The following is a 20,311-nucleotide window of genomic DNA, read 5'->3' on the forward strand; positions in this document are numbered from 1 at the left end:
CGCACGCCGTTCGCTTCCGCTCGGGGCGGGGCTGGCGTGCGGGGGCGGTTCCCGGCAGCGGCTGCGGTGGCCGCGCCCCCCAGCCAGCGTTCGTATGGAACCTGGGGGTCGCCGCGGCCTGGCCTCGGCCGGGGGGCTGGCCTCGGCTACCCGGAAGCCAAGGCAGGAGCCGGGTGCCGGGGCTGAGGCGCGGGCTCCTGGCGCCGGTGCCCTCAGAGCCCGCCGCTTCCTGCTCTGCCTTTACCTGGTGGGCTTCTTGGTGAGTTCCGGGGCTGAGGTCGAAGGGCTGCGTCCTGGACCTGGAACCCAATTAGGGGTGGTTTTTTTCTTGAAGCTCGAGCGGTGGTAAGGTTCAGCCAGGGCTGGGAACCTGCGATCCGCCTGGTGGTGCTTCCTTACTTTTCAAGCCTCCTCTGTTTCCTAAACCCCTTCGCTCTGCCAGGCCATATTGCTTTATTGCCCCTAAGCGCTTTCTAGAGGGCCCAGTTCGCAGCTCCTGTGCCCCTCTTGCCCTCTGAAAGGCCCCCAGCACCAGCCTCAAGTGTGATCTGTGATCCAGCCGGGCTCAAAGGTGACCCCAGGTGTTAGATGCTGTGGTAGGTACTGCGCATGCAGGGTGGACAGTAAGGGCTGGTGGGCAAGCTTGAGGAAGTCCAGCTGATCTGGTGTCTGTAAATGTGCTAGGAATACACACGCCTTTATGTCAGGCCAGGTCGGGGAAGTCTCTGTTGATGACCCCACTTGGAGAGAATTAGGCACATTTACACTAGGATTCCTGGTAGACTTGAGTGTTTAAAAATGCAAACCACAGTCTTTTTGATTGCCGAGTAATACTCCATTGTGTGTGTGTATGTATATATACATATATACATACACACTATATATATACATACACACATCTTCTTTATCCATTCATCCTTTGATGGACATTTGGGCTCTTTCCATATTTGGCTATTGTCGATAGGGCTGCTATAAGCATAGGGGTGCATGTGTCCCTTCGAAACAGCGCACCTGTATTACCAACCAAAAAAAATGCAAACCACAGTGAATTATACACATCTGCCCTTCAACAAAGATTGGACAACGCAGATTTGGTTTTTTCATGATTTGTGTGTGTGTCCTGGTTAAATAAAGGGCAGTTGTTATGATTTCCAATGTAGAATGGAAAGCTTAGAAAGATGAGTGTAGGATGGAGGAAGTCATCCATACATCCATCCATGTATTATTGATAGAATTTCAGAAAAGCTGCTATGTGGTAGATGCTTTAGAGCTCCAATCATTATAATACATAGTCCCTGCTGGGAAGAATTTAACTGTCTTACTAGTAAGCTTGTGTTGGTAGTTCATGGGCCATTATCTCCAGGAACCCGAGATCCAACTCTTTACTCCTCTCTTTCCAAGTCTAGACCTGGTGCATTTGCTCTGGTTGTGAGCCGATCCATGTTAGGGGAGAATTGGGACAAAGGTCCAGTAGGATTTCCTCTTTGCTGAGTCTGTATCTTGATGACAAAAGGAACTAGTCAGGTTAAACATCCCTGGGAGAAGACTGCCTTGGCTGTCAATAGTCCCCAGTGTCACTAGGTCTTGGCAAAGAGGAATTATCGTTTTCTGCCCAGATGCAGGTTAAGACCACTGCTCCCCAGTATGATAGAGTCTGGATGCTGAGCCATGCTCAGCTAGGAGAGGAGCAGGAAGGCAGTCTCCCTGCCCCCTCCTCACTGCAAGGTGTTCATCAGCCTGTAAAGTTTTAATGTTGAATTAATAGTTAAGACAATGATGAAAGCATTTTCACCAAGTCACTGTAAACACAGAGCCATGAAGCACTCAGGAGGGCAGCACTTCACACAGAAACTCTGCCTACAGTTCACCTTGCCCACCCTACCCCGCCCCAGGCTCCGTGCCTCCAGTTCCAGAATGCCTCAGCTTGGCATTCCTTAATCTTAGTTCAGTTTCAGGGTGTAAATACCTCTTCCGCTTTCCATTCTAGTCACCCAGAATTCAAAACTATTGACTGTGAGTGGTTCTGGAGATTTCGAAAGGGAGTTGGCTGCCATCCACCCTCTGGTAGGAGCTGGGTACTGTAAACTACTGCTTCCCTCTCTCATATGGTACTGCCGTCTGGTTCTGCCAGAGGAAGAGGATTTGGGCCCTCCCCTGGAAAGTCCGGATTGGAGTTCAGAGAAACCAGCATGACCTAAAATTCAAAATTGTTTGAGTTTTTTAAATAAATTCACAGATCATTCATCACGGTCAGCGTCCCAACACAGATTTGAATATTCAGAGCTTCTCATACGTTGTGTATGCGCTGTGCACACAGCAAGTCTCATTTAGCAAGACTGATGTAAAATTTTAATAATTTGTTCAAGAGAATCATCAGGTCTCTAATATGTTCAGGGGAGAATGTAAGATTTCCCAAAAGTTAAAAGAGAATAGGGATTTTTTTTTTTTTTAATGGAAAATGTAAGCAATTAAAAATATGTGCAGCTTTGGGTATCCGTGAAGGATCTAATGGTTCTTTGTTAGGTAACATCTAAGGAATATTATACATAACTTAGTTATTACTTTTAATATATTTAGAGATGTAAAGAGCCCTAAGACTTTCGAGAAAATGGTTTTGGATGAATAAGAGAGGAAGGGAACAAGATTAAAGAAGTCATTTGCCAAAGTGTTCTGTTTTTAGTTCTCATCTGGGCTTCCGGGTTTCAACCTGTTTAAGAAGGAAGACCAAGAAGGCCCTCTGGACCCTTTTCGGTTACCATTCTAAGATGGTGCTAACATCTGTGATTTCAGTCCCTCTCCTCCAGATACACGGCGAGGTTCATATTTTATTTAATCAGCTGTAGTCAGGTCTCTTATTCTCTTATTAGCAATTTACTCATCACAAAATACTTTCAGGGTTCCTACCCTGAAAAGATCCTGGACAGCATATTCACCGGTTTTGACAGAGATGTAGCTGTTCCCATGAAAGGTGTAAGCGATCCCCACTCACCTAATTTCCTTATAAATGGTTACAGGCACGTGACCAGTTGCAACATCCAAAGCGCATGCAATGTGGGTGGTTTTGAAGAGCGTGTGGATTCACGGGAAGAGAGAGGTTGCCTTTTATAGTACAAGGGAAGACAGTTTTACAGCACAACTTCCCAAAAGAGCTAACACCAGCCTCCTTGGAAACAATATTTTTCAGGCTCACATGAGCCTATGTTTTCTTATTACCTTCCATAAATCTCAACCTACTTAGTTATTTCTCTTCAATCCTTTATTTAGAATAATGCTTTGAAAGTTAAATGACAAGGGGCACTGGGAAGTTTTTGGAAAATAAAATCTTGTTGGACAATTGAGTTTCCTTTTCTGACAGATCAGAAAATTCAGTAGGTAACTGATGTATTTTGTGTCTTTTAAATGATATGATACATCAGTAGGCTGATGACACAAAGCTGACAGAAAACCCCACAAGACATTGACTCAGACCCAAAAGAAATTTTAAGTAATCTTAATATCAAAATAATAAACCGTAGTTCTTGTATAAATTTATGGGCTATTTAGGAACACTGGATAGTAACTATATGGCCACCTAAAGATGTCACCATGAAAAACGGCCACTGAAAAGTGCATTTAGAGATTCATGTTTCTAAAATTAGGTGAAGGTATAGCCACCAGGAGAAGAGGCAGGCAAAAGATTCATTGTGGCTCAAAGAAAAAAATATTTTTCATGCATTTCTTTCTTTGTATTTAACCAGGATTATAACAAAAGGAATTCGGGTTGAATATAAAGAAAACTGTGTGTATGCCCAATGTCCTTTCCTCCTTCTAAGCCAGTTGTAGAAAGTAACCAAGTAAAGTAGGAATGAGAACAAAACTTAAAGGAAAAATTAACAATCTACCTGTTCACTCAGAATACCTAGCAGGAAGGATCAGTACTTATCCCCAGTCCCGGAGAAGAGAAAAAATGTGTGAACTTCTATTGCATGTTAGACCTTTCTCATCCATTATGTCTTTAAATGTACATCATATTTCTACCGGACAGGTATTAAATTATCCCCATTTTTTACAGATGACAGCACTGATGCTTGGTGACATTCAATAACTTTCCAAGCACACATGCTTAGGAAGTGTTGGAGCTGGAACTGAAAACTGTCTGACCCCATATCCCATGCACTTTCATTGACCCAGCTGTGAAACATTGGCTTTCCCCGCTACTCCAGCCGTCTTTCTCCTTCCTGCTTTGCTGAGACTTTCTTTTCAGATACTACCTTGTGAGGCTGTAAACCACGATTAGTTGCCTTCCCTAATTCTGGGAGGAAATTCATATTATTAAGCAAGGGATGCTTTGCCAAGGAATATGCATTATCCCTACTTCCTTTCCCACTTCATTACACACAAACATTTTTTTTATTTAACTTCTGTCTCATAGCCTCCCTGAGTATTAAGGATCAATTACAGAGAAGCTGAGGTTGAATGATTCTAGGTTATGGGGATCAGGCATTTACACGTAGCAATTCTTATAACATTATCATTGTATTTTGATTCTTTGATAACTTTAACCTGATGAGTATAGCATGCTACAGATACAATTATGATTTCTTGTTTGCTGAAAATTTTAGGTATTGTTTTTATTTCTTTTTTAATTTTTTTAACGTTTATTCATTTTTGAGAGACAGAGCATGAGCAACAGAGGGGCAGAGAGAGAGGGAGACACAGAATCCAAAGCAGGCTCCAGGCTCTGAGCCGTCAGCACAGAGCCTGACGCGGGGCTCGAACCTGTGAACTGCGAGATCATGACCTGAGCTGAAGTCTGACACTCAACCGACTGCGCCACCCAGACACCCCTGTTTTTATTTTTTTTAATCAGTTTGTTATTAGGATTACTACTTCGAGAACACCTAAGCTGCAGTTTCAATCGGAGTTAATTAGTGTTTTATTGTTTAGGATTTGTTTGGTGTAAGCATGGTCGTGCCTTTATTGAGCCTTCATGTCAAGTCTCTTGGAGCAAGTCCAACAGTTGCTGGAATAGTAGGTGAGTGGTTAATATTGCACATTTTCAGAGTGCTGCATTTTCAATCCTCTAGACTAAGACCCCCCAAAATAAATCAGTCTTCTAGCTGAATATTCAGCTGAATATTATCCAAAGGTAAATTGAAAAGGGGATAAAAGGAATTTTCAGAATACTTAAAAATGTTGCCCTGGAGCAAATGCAGTTCGTCTTTTCCTAGATTACCTGTGTTCAGAAAGGTTTCGAGGTTTAGCATTATCCCCTTCCCCTTACCACGAGTGACATTACAGGTACTTCCTGAGCCTCTCCAAGGAGCTGGCTGTGTATGTTAAAGGATAGGTATAGACTCCTGCCTGCAGGAACCTGTAACCTAATGCGAGGAACCAGAGAAACACAACCTACAGAAATCAAGCCATGCGGCAAAGGGATTTGGGGTGAGCCCTGACAAATTGGTTGCAAGCTTCCTGCACCACCACCGGCATATCTTAGGGGGTTGTTAGGGTCCCTCTACCTGTGCAGCATAAAAACTGCACATCTACAAGTCACTGACTCACCCAAGAGACAGGAAATAGGGCTTGGGATTGTGCTAATGTACAAGAAATTGTTAAGACTGAGAGCCCTTGGTAATTCACAGGCTAGATAAGCAAATGTTTGGGGACAGCTTTGTACAAAATGTTTGGCAAGTCCTCCTTGCCCTGATTTGTACTTCCTTGGAAGGTGGAATCATACTGGACCACACAGCAGCACGAAGGTATTTATGTAGAGCAGAAGGGACGTGTTATTTGACATAATGGGGGTAAAAGCGCTCTGTAAAACATTGTCAGTTCTTTATAAAACTGGAATGTTGGAGGCATAGGAGATAATACAGCAGATTAAGACTCAGTAGAATTCTTGCTGATTTCAGATTTCTACTCCCCCCAAGCACTCTCTGTTCAGTCTTCTCAGCTGGGGGTGCACATCCTCACAAAGTGGGAGAAGGCCTCTCTCTCAGAGTCCCTGCGGGTGGCCCTTACCTTTAGTCTCTCTTTTGCTTCCTTTAGTTTTATTTTTGAAGGTCTTTTATTAAAAATTGTATTGCTTTACTCTTCCAACTGAAAAAAAAAAGGGTAATTTCCTTTTAAAAATGGTCCTCCCTCCACCCCCAGTGTTTTTCTGTTAATTTCTTTGTAATTATTACCATATTAATCCATTTTTTGTGATGGGTCCATCTGATTTTATTTATTTACTGATGTCTTTTGTAGGCTCCTCCTATGGCATTTTGCAGCTCTTTTCTAGCACATTGGTGGTAAGTTATCTCCCATCTGGCAACATATCTGGGTCACATTTTGGGGGTATTTCAGGGCACCTGCCTGGGTGGCTCAGTCGGTAAGCGTCTGACTTCAACTCAGGTCATGATCTCACCATTCGTGAGTTCGGGCTCTGTGCTGACGCTTGGAGCCTGGAGCCTGCTTCGGATTCTGTGTCTCCTCGCTCTCTGCCCCTCCCCCATCATGATCTCTCTCTTTCTCTCTCAAAAATAAATAAACTTTTAAAAATATTTAAAAACATTTTGGGGGCATTTCCATAGTCGTGGTGGACCTGCTGTGTTCCTTGCTTTCCTCAGGGCTGCTGGAGTGATGTGGTTGGAAGACGGTCTTCCTTGCTGGTGTGCATTCTGTTCAGTGCCCTGGGTTATCTGATTCTTGGAGCATCCACCAATGTGTTCCTGTTTGTCCTTGCTAGAGTCCCTGTGGGTGAGTCCTTGCCTTTGTGTGTGTGTTCACTCAAAATAAGTCAGTTACATGTATCTGTAGAAAGAGACTTCCCTTCTGGTAATTGCCTTCTTGATGAGAGCTTATGTAAAAAAGAGAATAATGACAACAGCAAGAATAACTGCAACACCAGCCGCTGCTGGTGGCGGAGCACTTCGTATCAGCCAGGCTCTGCTAACTTGTGCCGAGCTCCAAAGCTTGCACGTGACAGTCTGAAGCCCTTGCCGTCTGTCGGTGTGAATCATCACGCGGCTGCACAGACCTGTCTCCTTCCCATCGATCTGATCTCTGTACGTTCAATCAGTAAGAATTCGTTCAACGTCTTTGGCCAGCACTGTGGTTACTGTTCTTTCTCTTGGCGAGCTGATGGTTTTGAAATTGGGCTTCCTGACTTCAAGTGGAGATTTACGGCTGTGGCTTTCCCACAGCCTTCTGTGAATCTGGCTGCTGCTTGAGGGAGAGACTAGGATGACAATGTAGTGGCTCATGGCTCATGGGTTGGTTTCTGTTTCCAAACTAACGTTGAATGTTTCTGGCATTTTCGAAATAGCTTTTATTTTGTCCATTCATTGAAACATTTTGTCCTTTCTTTGAGACACCACTTGTGAATGCCGTCATAGTGTGGTGCGTAGGCAGTTCCTGTGGATGCTTTTTATTCTCTCTTTGCCTTTCTCAGTTGTGAGAGCCCTGGAGTTTCAGTGTTTCTTTCTCCCCTTACTCAATAGAGCACTGACAGACTGCTGCCCTGTGGACGAGTTTGCAGCACTGGACCTCTGCCCGTATTCAGTGAAGCTGCTTGTTTTTAACTAACACCCCAAAGGAACAGAGCATAAAATAAGTCCTTTTGACATGCAGTTAATGATCACCTTATTTGGGATTTTCACCCCATTTCCGTCACATACGTTCTTACTCTTCAAGTCTTTTGAGTTTACCCTCCAGGATTCATGCTGCGCCTTTCTATTGACCCCCCCCCCCAAAAAAAAAAGTTTATGAAGGTCTTTGCTTTGAATGTGAACAGTCATTAAAATGTTTTTATTTAATATGACGTGAGCCTGGTTTGAGTAATGATAGTTCTGTTAGGTGAACGTCATACTCTTTGCCAACAGGAGAGCTATACATAAAAATTCTTTCTTGCTATGGGGACCTCTACAGTGCTTGGTGGCCCGGGGATGTGAGGGAGCCCTGGGAAGCCTTGCCGGGGTTGTGCCTCGCAATGTCCTGTGTAGATTCAGGTCCTTGTATCCTGAAGGTGAACCTGAGGGAGGTTAAAGTACCAGAAGCAGACCTTTGGTTTTCCCCTCCTCCCTCTGTCCCCTAGCCCAGCCTCTGAAATGTACCAGAAAGCTCATCTGGGTTTCTCACCGCATACTCTCACCACATTCCTCCTTCCTTAGGTATGTGAGGTGAACCCGACATCGGTATCATTTCAAAATAAACACAGTACTATAATCACAGGAACATAATCTATCAAGCCTCTTAGGAATCATCTTCCGGCCCCGTCCTTTCTCACATTCAAGGAAATAGGTCTAGAGAGAGTCTCTCTACCTAATTACCAAAGGAATTTATAAGTTTGCTTCCCAGAGAGGCTGGTTATCAGGCAAACACCCTCTCTGATGTTTAGACACAGCTGGGTATAGAACCCAGCATCAGTGTGCTGACAGAGTGATGTGCGGAGTTAAACTTCTTTCAAGAAGATCGCTGGAAACTGTTGTGTTACATCACAGTTGCGAGAAAATTCAGGCAGACCCTGCAGGAGCATTGATCGAGTGCCTGCTATGCATCAATCGACATCGTGGGCAAGCTGTGTTACCAGAATGCACAGTCTGTTCAGCGTATGGGAGTATGGGCACAGACAAGTCAAATACATCAGCAGAAGTAGGAGAAATATGAAGTTGTAACATATAATTGAATCTCTTATTAAGCCATGTCACAGCTTTCAGTTTGTTTAGTCAACCAATTCATAACCCTCTCGCTAATAGAAAATCAGTTGGTATTGTTTAGATGACCGTGTCATCATATTTTTATATTTTTACTCCCTATCCTTCTTGCCTGTTCTGTTTCTCTCTGTAGCAATTATCACCTTTATACACATACACACACACACACACACACACACACACACACACACACACACACACAGAGGCTCTGTGAAGATAGATACATTTGTGTCAAGGGTCAAAGTTAATGCTGGACGTATAGTAGGTATGCAGTGAATGTTTATTCACAGAGTGAATGAATAAAGAATGATACATCTCTGTAGAGAAGCCACCATGAATTGCACTTGGCTAACAGAGAGGACCGAAGATACTGGGATGTCAGGGTGGGAGGTGGGGAGGCTGAGGATTCAGGGCTTCACCACCAGGGGTAAGTTGACCAACTAGGACCGTGGGGCTCGACCGGGAGTCCAGTCACGGAGGCATCAAACTGCAGAGCTTAGACATTCGAAGAGAGTGGAGACTAGAACTCTTGTCAGTGGTGATAGAGATGAAATGCAAGATACTTTTGGTCTGAAAAATGTCACAGAGCATGTTTCTTGTCCCCTTACAGGTATTTTTAAACACACACTCTCCATTTCAAGAGCTCTGCTCTCTGATCTGGTTGCAGAGAAGGAACGACCCCTAGTAATTGGACAGTTCAATGCAGCCTCTGGTGTGGGCTTCATCTTGGGCCCCATGGTTGGTGGATATCTTACTGAGTTAGATGGTGGATTTTATCTAACAGCCTTCATCTGTTTTTCTGTCTTCATTCTCAATGCTGGTAAGTTGACATTTCATCATAAGAAGACTGTTTAGTTTATGCATTCACACTGATTTACTTTTATCTCCTTACAATTTGTTGTTCTTAAAATAGGTGGATTTTTGTTGTTGTTCCACTCTAGTTAACATACAGTGTTCTATTAGTTTCAGGCGTACAATACAGTGATTCAGCCATTCTGTACATGACTCCGTGTTCATCCTGTTAAGCATATTCTTAACCCCCTTCACCTTTCACCTTAGAATAAGTAGACTTATAATTTGAAGTTGGACCACTTCATCCCCTGCTACAGACCCCCCCCCCCCATGTCTTTCCATCATGCTAAAAGCACATATGTGTCTCATACAGCCAGCGTAATGGTGAGCTGGCCCTGCCCCTCACTCTGCCTCGCTTCGTATGCGTCAGCCACACTGGCTTCCTGGTCGACCTCACACACACCAGGCTCATTCCCACAGGAGGGCACTGCAATTTGCTCTTTCCTCCGCCTACAGCATTCTTCCCAAATATCTTTACCGGGTCTTTCTTCTTATCATTCAGGTGTCAAATATTTTCTTCCTTGGAAAGGCCTCCCCTGATGATCCTGTTTAAAATAACTCCCATTTTCTTGACAGCACTTCTGAAATTATATTAGAAATTTGTTTTCTTGCTTCTATTCTTTCTGTCCCTCTCCTCCCCACCTCCCCACACATACAATTAGAAAGTAAACACCACAGGCATAGGGGTTTGCTCATTGTTGTCACTCCTGCCCAGAACATGCCAGGCATAAAACTGAATTCAATAATATTTGATGAATCAAAGAATACTGACTGGACTGTGAGCCCCTGGATACAGGGTCAGTTACCTAAAGCAAAGAAGATGAACCTCTTTGTCCAGAGACTGGAACGTGGATGAGCCTTAGATGAACAACTTTATAAGCAAGAAGAGTGATTCACGTTATTCAGTTTTTCTTAAATGTAACGCTAACCTACTGCACCATTTTCAGTCTTTGTATTCAAGGCTCCACATTGAGTGATAAATTCCATGTTGAGCTAGGATTTCACACTCAGGAAGCAGAGTTCGTGGGTTCAGTGTCAGTCCTCACAGGAATACTTTATGATTTCCTGCCAGAAGTTTAACCTGCAACCTCAACCAGGGGGCGAGGTCTGATGGATTAGTGTAAATCTAGATAATACTTTAAGCACCTGACCGGTTGGTGTGGCCAGGTACCTTCCCACACGAAGGAATGTGATGAATGCGATAGCACTCGAAGTCAGAAGTCAGTGTGTAAACGAAGAACATGATTATGGAGTTCTGTTTTGGATTCTCCAGTAGTGCTGCTGTTTAATATTTTGCCCTCACCTAAGCCTGTGAATGGGTCTGAGTCAGTCAGGGATACATTCACCTGCAAGCGTTCTCAACCACGATGGCTAAAAAAAGTAATAGGGATTTATCTTACACTCTTAAGGAATGTGGAGGTCGCTGGACCAAGCTGATGCAGGAAATAGCAGAGGAGAGCAAGGTGGGGTGAGGGGCTGGAGAGCAGACAGTGTCTCACACGGGGCTTTGGCCTAACAGTGCATTGAACTCAGTGCACGGTGTTTGTTTTTGTTTTTGTTTTTTTTCCCCTCAACAACTTCAGCTGTTTTCCTCAACCCTCTTTACCCCTTCAGCTTCTCATATCCTGTGTCTGATCTGCCCCGTTGCCTGAGAAAGGCCTTTTATGTCTTTTTTCCACGATTTCTGTTTTCAGACAGAAGTCTAACAGACTTAGATTCAGATTCCTGCTTTGCCACTTTTTAGCGTGGGCCTTGGGTGGGTTGCCTCAGTTCCTCATCCGTAAAAACAGGGTGACAACACTCCTGTGCTTGTTAGGACGAACACCATAGGCCTTGCACACAAGCAGCTCACCCCTCTGAGTCGAGTATGGGAAGCCCTCAGTAAATGTTAGTTGCTGTCATGATTATCATCTTACTATTATTTTAATTATACTCTTCCTCTCAGTCTTCCTCTTAATTATACTCTTCCTCTCAGGGACAAGCCTTTCTCATTTTTATCAAGATTCTATGAAATGTCTGAGGGCCCTTTTAAAGATCAGAAGAGGTGGAAAGTCTAGGCCTGCATTCTTGTGTGGTTAGTTTCCTGTCATAAATTAGTCCCTGGCTAATAGTCCACCTGTACTATATTTGGAGAAACCACATACACACAGATGTAGCTGCTGAAAACAGCATGAAGTGGCCTGAATGGTCACTGGTCCAAGTTGAATTTAAGTGTGGAAGGACTGAGAACCCAACAGCATGAGTTTGGAAAAGATATCGTAGAATGGCAAGCTGGAATTCAGTTTTAAGACATTTGGGGGCATGGATTGGCCATGCCAATAGGTCAATCTACTTGGATGGCATGGGATAAATAAAACAATCATGGCGGGAATGTGCCAGTCACAAGGGTGGAGGTGGGATTATCCAAATAGGAATGGAGTTGCTGTGTCAGATCATGCATCACGGTCCGTGAGAATGGCACCCCCAGAGATTTTGAGGTGTGACTCACGAAAGCACATGATGGCCTTGACTAGGGGCAGATCCAAGCAGGTGCTTTCTGATGGGTCCTGGGCGTCAAGCTGTCCCTCCCCGGCTGTGTCTGTTCATAGCATCCTGTGCTTCCCCTAACTTAGCACTTACCCTGTAATCCAGTTGCTTTGCTTGTCCAAACCCCCTTTTAGACTTAAATTCCTTGAGGGCAGGGATTGTATAGGCCTGGTCTTGTTGCTTAATATATTCCTACTATCCAGTACAGAATTTAGCATTTAGGAGGCATAAATATTCAGTATTCGAACGGATGAAATACGGGTGGTGAATGAATGGGTGGATGGATGGGTAGGTAGATAGTGGATAGGTGGAGAATTAGAAGGTAATGATGGGAAGAATTTAAACATACAGCATGAGAACTTAGATATTGCATGATATAGGAAACCAGCTCTTGAGATGGGAAAAAAGTGAACATTTTGTAGGTATCGTTTTTGGTTTTTTTAGGCGAATCGCAGAATTCTGCGATCAAAATGGGGTAGAAGGAGCTGTGGGAATAGTTAAAAACTGGATTCAAAAATACAGATGGGTAAACATACTAATACAGAAATACAGAGTAGCAGTCCCTTACAATTGCTCACCCCCCTGGGGGCACTGTGGGATTCAGGGCGTGCAGCCTGCTGTGACCGATCCTATCCCGTCTTAACAGGGCTGGTTTGGCTGTTTCCATGGCGGGACGCCGAGCTCACCAGTACAGAGAAAGGCCTGCCAGTGGGTAAGAACCCCGCACTTTGGGGGAAGACAGACCGCGAAGTGCAGGAAGCGGCCGCCCCCTGCCAGAGCAGGGCCAGTGGGAAGCCTGCCAGGCCGCCCTGGGTGGAGGTCGCTTCCACCCTGCGGGACATGAAGAGCCTGATATTTTCCGAAATGTGGGACATCTTTATGGTGCGCTTGATGATGGCCGTGGCGGCCATGCTCTACTACAGTAACTTCGTGGTGGGCCTGCAGGAGCGCTTCGGGGTGCGGCCGCGGGCGGCCGGCTACCTCATCAGCTACAGCAGCGCCCTGGGCGCCCTGGCCGGCCTGGCGCTGGGGCCCATCCTGCGGCTCTACCGGCACGACGGCCACGCGGTCCTGCTGCACTCGAGCGCGCTCACCTGCGTGCTGCTGCTGCTGCACGCCGCCACCCACACGGTGGCCGTGGCCGTGCTCTGCGCCTCGCTGCTGGCCGTCTCCACCGCCGTGGGCAGGACCTGCATCACCGACCTACAGCTGGCTGCGGGAGGGGCGCAGGCCAGCGGCACCGTCATCGGTGTGGGGCAGTCGGTCACGGCCGTGGGCCGGATCGTCGCCCCCCTCCTTTCGGGGGTCGCGCAGGAGGTCAGCCCATGCGGGCCCCCCAGCCTGGGGGCTGTCCTGGCCCTCGTGGCGATTTTCGTAATGTCACTGAACAGACCCCGCTATGGGCGTGGGGGCAGAGACAAATTAAAAAGCGAGTAGAATGGAAGTGGACGGGCAAGAAACCAACTCCGAGGCTGTGAAGGAGGGATGGTTCCCCAGCGGGTGTGCCGTGTCGATAGACGTCCAGGTCCATCCTGCTGGATGATCAGAAGTCATCTTTGTCAAAGGGGAAGGTATTAAACGTTCTGTAAAAGTCTCCTCTTCGCACCCAACCAGCGGGGTTAAAATTTTCCAGGGAAAGCACTACCAGCTTTGGGAGAGGGGGATGGTGGTAGGTTAACAGAAGGTGATATGCTCCCCTGCTAAGTAAAACTTAGGGTATCACGTTAATAAAGTGATCCACTGGGACACAGGTGTCATTTCAAAATGCGTAAACTAAGAGGGGGCCTTTCTGCTATGAGAATCCTAGAGATGGAAGAAGCTGCTTTACTGAAACTCGCCTGTCACTTTCTCAAGTCATAACAAGGTTATGAGTTCTAGTTCCCCCTGGGAAACCGGGAAAACCAGATAGCTGGCCCCAGAGACTGATTCGGGGGGCCTCAGGAAGGCCCAGAAACCTGTATTTTATCAGCACCACTTGCACTTTCTCGTGGAGGCAGAAAAAGGATCATTCAGAGACCATACTGGTTTTGAGTCAAGTCAAAAGCCAGAAACTTGGTTGTGTTTATGAATAGCTAACCCAGTTCGAACTATTAAAATTAAATGATCACAGTGTGTGACATTTCCCCGAGCTCTTGGCAGTCATGCTCCATAATAGGAGAAACAGGTTCCTGGGCCCCGTCCCCTGTGTCCACTGCCTCTGAAGCCCCACGCTCTGCACAGAGCTGGTTGTTGTTAGTCTGGCCAGTTCTCCCTAGATTATTGGCCATGAACTGCTCCCAGAAGCCAGTGGTCCAGCAGGTGCATCAGTTGGATGGTGGTAGAGCCCAGTGGAGAAGCCAAAGCACAGGAATGCCTTTAAGATGACACCTCATGCAGTGTAAGAGTCAGGTGTCATGCCTCATCAGAGGGATCTTAGTTCTACAGCATCTTATGTTAAAAGTCATTTCCTTTATCTCTTTTTCGTATCACAACTGGGAATGAAAGAGCTGTGCTGATCTACAGGGAAATGTTTTGGTGTGCCTTGTCCTAGGCCCAAACTGCCATTCCAAAAGTAGGTCCCCAGGGTCCAGCCAAGAGGCCCAGAGTGAAGGGAAGGTTGGCACAAACTCACAAGAGCATCTGCGAGGCTCTTGCTATTTGGATGATGTCAGCCATTAATAAAAATTACTTTGGAGCCCCTTCTATTTTCCTCACCCAAGCTACCACAGTTCATATTCCCTTCATTCTTTTTAAGTGGTCCACTAGGAACTTATTTCTGTTCTCAGCCTAACACATGTATAATTGTAAATGATACTTTAATACACTAATCAGTTGTAACGTTAATAGTAGTATGTAAAGCAGAAAAAAAAAAATGTTTCTCTATTTTTAGAAGTTGTGTGTGGGGTAAACTCATACCTTTATGAGAAAGAATTAATTGGATGTTTGAAGATTGTCCTTTCTCCTATCTGGCTGCAAAGAAAATATTAACTTTTTATGAAGTGTTACAATTGTGAACTTTTATACAAGCGCTAAGTGCTTTTGGTGAAACCAAAATATGATGTAAAATGGTGTTGGCCCTTAAGGAGCACACCAAATCATCATAGAGGTTAGACTCAAAAGACAAGAAGTAATCATGGTTTATGCAATGAAGTAGAATTTCTCCGAAGATTATCCTTTCAGAGCACTCAGAAATAGACAAGTTTCTTAGGCACTCTTTAATATAGTCATTATTAAATGTTTGAAATCATAGGACTTTAATTTTGAAGTTAAATAAAGCCTACAAATTTATTAAGGCTTTACAATTAACCAGATCTCTGGAAATCCCGAAAACCAGGGTTGATCTTAGTACCGAAGAGTAGAGAAACATTTTCGTTATTCTCCACACTTATGTTTTTTTAGAGAAATATTATACAGGCATACTTTGTCTTATTACACCTCATTTTATTGTGCATCACAGATACTGTGTTTTTTACAAACCGAAGGCTTGTGGCAACCCTGCATCAAGCAAGTCTGTTTGCGCCATTTTTTCCAATAGCATTTGCTCGCTTTGTGTCTCTGTGTCACGTTTTGGTCATGCTCACAATATTTCCAGTTTTTTCACTGTATTTGGTCTGGTGATATGTGATCAGTGATCTTAGGTTTTCCTCTCATAACTGTTTTGGGGTGCCATGAACCACACCCATATAAGATGGTGAATTTAATCAATACTTGTTACGTGTTCCAACTGCTTTACCAATTGGCTGGTCGCCTGTCTCTCGCCCTCTCCTCGGGCCTCCCTATTTCTTGAGACCCAACAGTACTGAAATCGGTCCAGTTAACAACCCTACCGTGGCCCGTTAAGTGTTCAAGGCAAAGGAAGAATCAATCGATGTGGCAAACTTCCTTGCTGTCTTACGTTAAGAAATTGCCACAGCCACCCCAGCCTTCAGCAACCACCACCCTGATCAACATTGAGAAAAGATCCTCCAACCAGCAAAAAGATTACCACTCACGGAAAGCTCAGAGGGTGGTTGGCATTTTTTAGCAAGAAAGTATTCTTCACTAAGGTATGGACATTGTTTTTTTAGACATAATGCTACTGTAAAGTTAATAGACTACACTATAGTATAAACATAAGTTTTATACATAAGAAACCAAAAAATGCATTTTACTCGATTTATTGCAATATCCACTGTATTGCGATGGTCTGGACCAAACCCACAGTACCACTGATATATGCCTGGAGTTCCTCTTACGTGGTCCAATGTATTGCTCTTCAAAAGTATGTTCCAGGAACCAGCAACGTCCACATCCCCTGGAGTTTGTTAGATGTGTAAACTCGTGCCCCACCACAGAGCTGCTGGGAACCACTCTCACAAGATACCCAGCTGCTTTGTATGTATAGTAAATTTTTAAAACCACTGGTCTAATGGACAGTATTTGTATGACTTATGGAATATGATCTCAGGGAAATTAAATCTGCTCAATTAAAGTTTGTGTTAAAGTTTGCGTTGTTTTGTTTTTAAGCTCTTGAGTAACTTGTGTAAAATTTCCGAAGTATGTAGGTTGAGCCACATGAAATTGCCATTTTTCTAAGTCAAAAATAACCGCAGTTTCACATGATTCAACTTAATATTATATGGAATCTTATTTTAGGGGCATGGAACTTGCCTGAGAAGTTTATAAAGGAAATGGCACCCTTTCACCATTATGCCAGCCACAACTTATAAGTTCTGTGACTCAGCCTCAGGGTTTTGGGTTCTGAATACTTGGCCTTCTCCACAGAAGGAACGTATACCTCGCCCTCAAGTCCAGAGAGATGAGCAAAATTCACAAAGGGAGCAGGGCATTCCTGGCCAGGGCAGTGACCCCTGCAAGGCTCCGAAACCCAGGCCGTATGGGTCAAGAGTGATGTCTGCAGCACACAGAAGGGGCTAGAATCAGTGCTGCATATTAGAGTCACCTGATGCCCAGAGCGTGCCCTGGACCTTGAGAACCAGACTCCAAAGTACCCCAGAGTTGAGAGTGTCTGGCTTAGATCATGGAGGGTCTTGTGTACCAGGCTCAGGAGTGAGCTTCATTCTCACAGATGGGGGTGAGGAGGGGGAGCCACTGAAGAATTCATGTTGGAGAATGCTCCCAGGCTTTATGTTAAAGGTCCCTCTAGGGCGGGAATCCAAGAGGAACATGAGGGAGAAGTGGTCATGCACACTGAGGGAGGCAGGTAGGGCACAAAATTTTCTGAAAGGCCTGGAGATTATCAGCTTGTGACCTCCAGGGAGATTCTGGAAGGGGCCGTGGGCAACATCCACGTGTCTGGTCCAGGTGGAGGTCAGGCACTGTTAGAAAGTCTGGTAACGAATGTTGAGCACATTGTGCCCCTTCTTATGTTAGCTGGCGGAGAACACGTGTGGGCATTTATGGAAGTTTGTTCTCTGCATGTTCAGAACATTAAGAAGGCGTCTTTTCCTGAGGACATTTCTATAAGAAATTTAGACATCTGTGGGGGAGGGGGAATGTCAATCCACTTAGGAGAAATTTCAGGCATTTGGGCACCTGCTACAAGAGAATGGCTTTTTATTTGGAGTGTGAGTGTAGCCAGCATGGTCATTCTCCATGTCCTATTCCTCCTGGAAACTTAAGCCTTTAAGAAGTCTCTGAAATAGGGGCACCTGGGTGGCTCAGTTGGTGGGCATCCAACTTCAGCCCAGGTCATGATCTCCTGGTCCGTGGGTTCAAGCCCCACATAGGGCTCTGTGCTGACCGCTCAGGGCCTGAAGCCTGCTCAGGATTCTTTGTCTCCCTCTCTCTCTATGCCCCTCCCCTGTTCGTGCTCTGTCTTGCTCTGTCTCTCAAAAATAAATGTTAGAAAAAGTTTTTTGTTTTTTTTTTTTAAAGAAAGTCTCTGAAATAAGAGATTCCACAATAGAGATACCACAGATCTAGCCAGGATGATGTATAATGTGACTCCTCTCAGAACAGGGTGATGAACTGAAAAAATAATTTTCTGTCCTAAAGCTTTATTTTTCCTGAAGAACTTGCCAGTTACATGGTAATAATTTTCTTTAATCATACAACCCCTTTAAAATTATAATGAAGTGTTGTCATTTATTCTAATTGTCATTTTTAGGAGCCATTGCTGTATCCTGATACATATTTTACATCAGTATCCAGAAGCGCCTGAAAATGTTAACTTCCAGTTACTATAGAAACATGTCCTAATAGTAAGAACAACAAGCTTTTGGCTTTGCACACCATCTGCTAATACCAAATATACACATAATCTGAAATTTATTGCACACCGTTGGTAAGCAAAATTTTTTAAGATATCTCATCAATAGGATTTATTTTTAATCAATCAGGTACACAAATGCTAACTTATTTTAAAACATTATTTTACTTTAGATTTCTCACTTTTCCCAAATGGATTGTCTAATCCCACTACTTTACAGACAGCTGCATATGAAAACAATACAATTTCTACTGTTTTTGTGATTCAGTACATTGTAAGAAATAGTGTGGATTTTATCTGGAATTGGACACTCTCAAACAGCTTGTGCTGTTCCTTGAGGGGAAAAGACAATTATAAACATTAAAGAAGGAGGTGTTAATTATTACCAATAATTATACGCATAAACTATAGCATGAAAGTGGACTATAAGGATCTTGTTAGAATGAAAAATTGTATTTTAATCAGTCTTGATTTAAACTATACTACATCCTGATAAATAAACATCTTTTTTCCAAAATATACACTGTGGCGGGGGATAAAAGTAGTTAAAGTACCTATTAATAGTTGCGGTTTACAACATGGAATAGGAGATGTCCTTTCTTCAGGCTTATCAAAGAATCTCTTACATTTTGAATCACTGGGACTCAGGTTCTTATCCATATTGAGAATTATTTTTTCATGTGATAGCTTACCCACCTAAATCTCTCCTGAGTTTACCCAATGAAATTGAGACCACATGAACTATCCAGAATGAACCTGATGTAATAAATGCATTTGCTGCTGACTTGGGGCCTGGCCCTTGTGAGTGGGAGTGCATGTGAATGGGTGCATGGTCCGGCTTGCCTTGGTCATGATGCCTGGGCATCAAGCCAACTCCTGACCAGTGCCAGGCGATAATGACACGGGTAAGGGTGATCGTTTTCTCCTGGGCACCTTCAGAGCACCTTCCCTGTGCCATCTTTTTGGAATGAGTAACACAACAGAGTATGCCAAGTTGTGACGCCATTCAAAGTAACTTTCCAGCTAAAGGTAAGAACTTGAACTGGACGCCCAGCAGTAAGAGGTACTTGGGGTAGCAATTGAAACCACAGTAAGTGGTTTCGATCGGGTACGAAAACGTTAGTGAAAACCTAAAAATGTGATCTGTTGGTACATAGCCCTGCATAAATCATCTCTAAAAATCATTCCTTAAGACAGTGGATGGCATTAACCTAATTTGTTTTCCTTGTGTTGGCTTTGGAAAGCAGCGTTCAAAATTCCAGAGCATGCATTATCTTCGAGCCCTTTACGAAAGGGTCTGTTGACATACAGAAAATTAAGGGGCACCTGGGTGGCTCAGTCGGTTAAGAATCTGACTCTTGATTTCGGCTCAAGCCATGATCTCAGTGTTGAGATCAAGGCCCACATCAGGCTGTGCATGCAGCCTGCTTAAGATTCTCCCTCCCTCTGCTCCTCCCCCACTGGTGCAGGCCCTCTGGCACTCTCAAAAACAAAAACAAAAAAAGAAAAAAAAAAAAGAAAATTAATGGACCAGTTAAAATCTTCATTCCTTTAATCAGGTTCTTTAACATGGTAGCAATGTTAGCCCTGTTTAAGATATGTGTATTTGAAATTAAAACAACTGAAATTTTTAATACTCTTGAATTCTTACCTTTCACTAATTCCAGCTATCATGCCTCCATTTTAGCACAAATGAGAGTGGTTTTGATATAGAAATGTAAAAAGTGGAATTTGGGGAACTGTCCTGGTTTCTTGTGATGCATGATTTTCTCCACGGTGATCAAGTATTTCCATTTACGTTTATTCCATTAAATGTTTCCACTCCATAGTGATTTAACCCTTAGACTTTTGTATACTTCACAGACACCAGGAAAACTTCTTTGTTGGTGTACATCTATAAAATTTGTTTGGCAAGCAGTGACCATGACTAGATGCAGAGAGCCTTGTTTAAATTAGAAATGTTACCACTTGCACTGAGGACAAGACCCAGTGAAATAAAAAAAAAAAAAAAAGGAGAAATGTACATTTGAATATTTAATTCAAGGTATTTTTTTTACAGTAGTGA

At 44.0% G+C, this 20,311-nt stretch overlaps 2 protein-coding genes across 2 annotated transcripts in view; one reads left to right on the forward strand and one right to left on the reverse strand.

Moving 5' to 3' along the window:
• Nucleotides 1-8,833, reverse strand: part of TMEM182 (transmembrane protein 182) — an 85,903-nt gene extending 77,070 nt beyond the window's left edge. The window contains exon 1 of the mRNA XM_047853054.1: nt 8,822-8,833. The gene's annotated coding sequence lies outside the window, so the exon portion shown is untranslated. The remainder of the gene's footprint in view (nt 1-8,821) is intronic.
• On the forward strand, nt 33-16,521 carry MFSD9 (major facilitator superfamily domain containing 9). The gene is made up of 6 exons (XM_047853050.1): nt 33-259; nt 4,927-5,014; nt 6,232-6,275; nt 6,594-6,723; nt 9,289-9,498; nt 12,703-16,521. Exons 1-6 carry the CDS (start codon nt 95-97, stop codon nt 13,491-13,493), a joined length of 1,428 nt encoding a protein of 475 aa, XP_047709006.1. The 5' UTR covers nt 33-94; the 3' UTR covers nt 13,494-16,521.
• The last annotated feature ends 3,790 nt before the right edge of the window (nt 16,522-20,311 follow it).

The sequence above is a fragment of the Prionailurus viverrinus genome, chromosome A3 (genome assembly GCF_022837055.1).
Source record: "Prionailurus viverrinus isolate Anna chromosome A3, UM_Priviv_1.0, whole genome shotgun sequence".
NCBI classification, from domain to species: domain Eukaryota; kingdom Metazoa; phylum Chordata; class Mammalia; order Carnivora; family Felidae; genus Prionailurus; species Prionailurus viverrinus.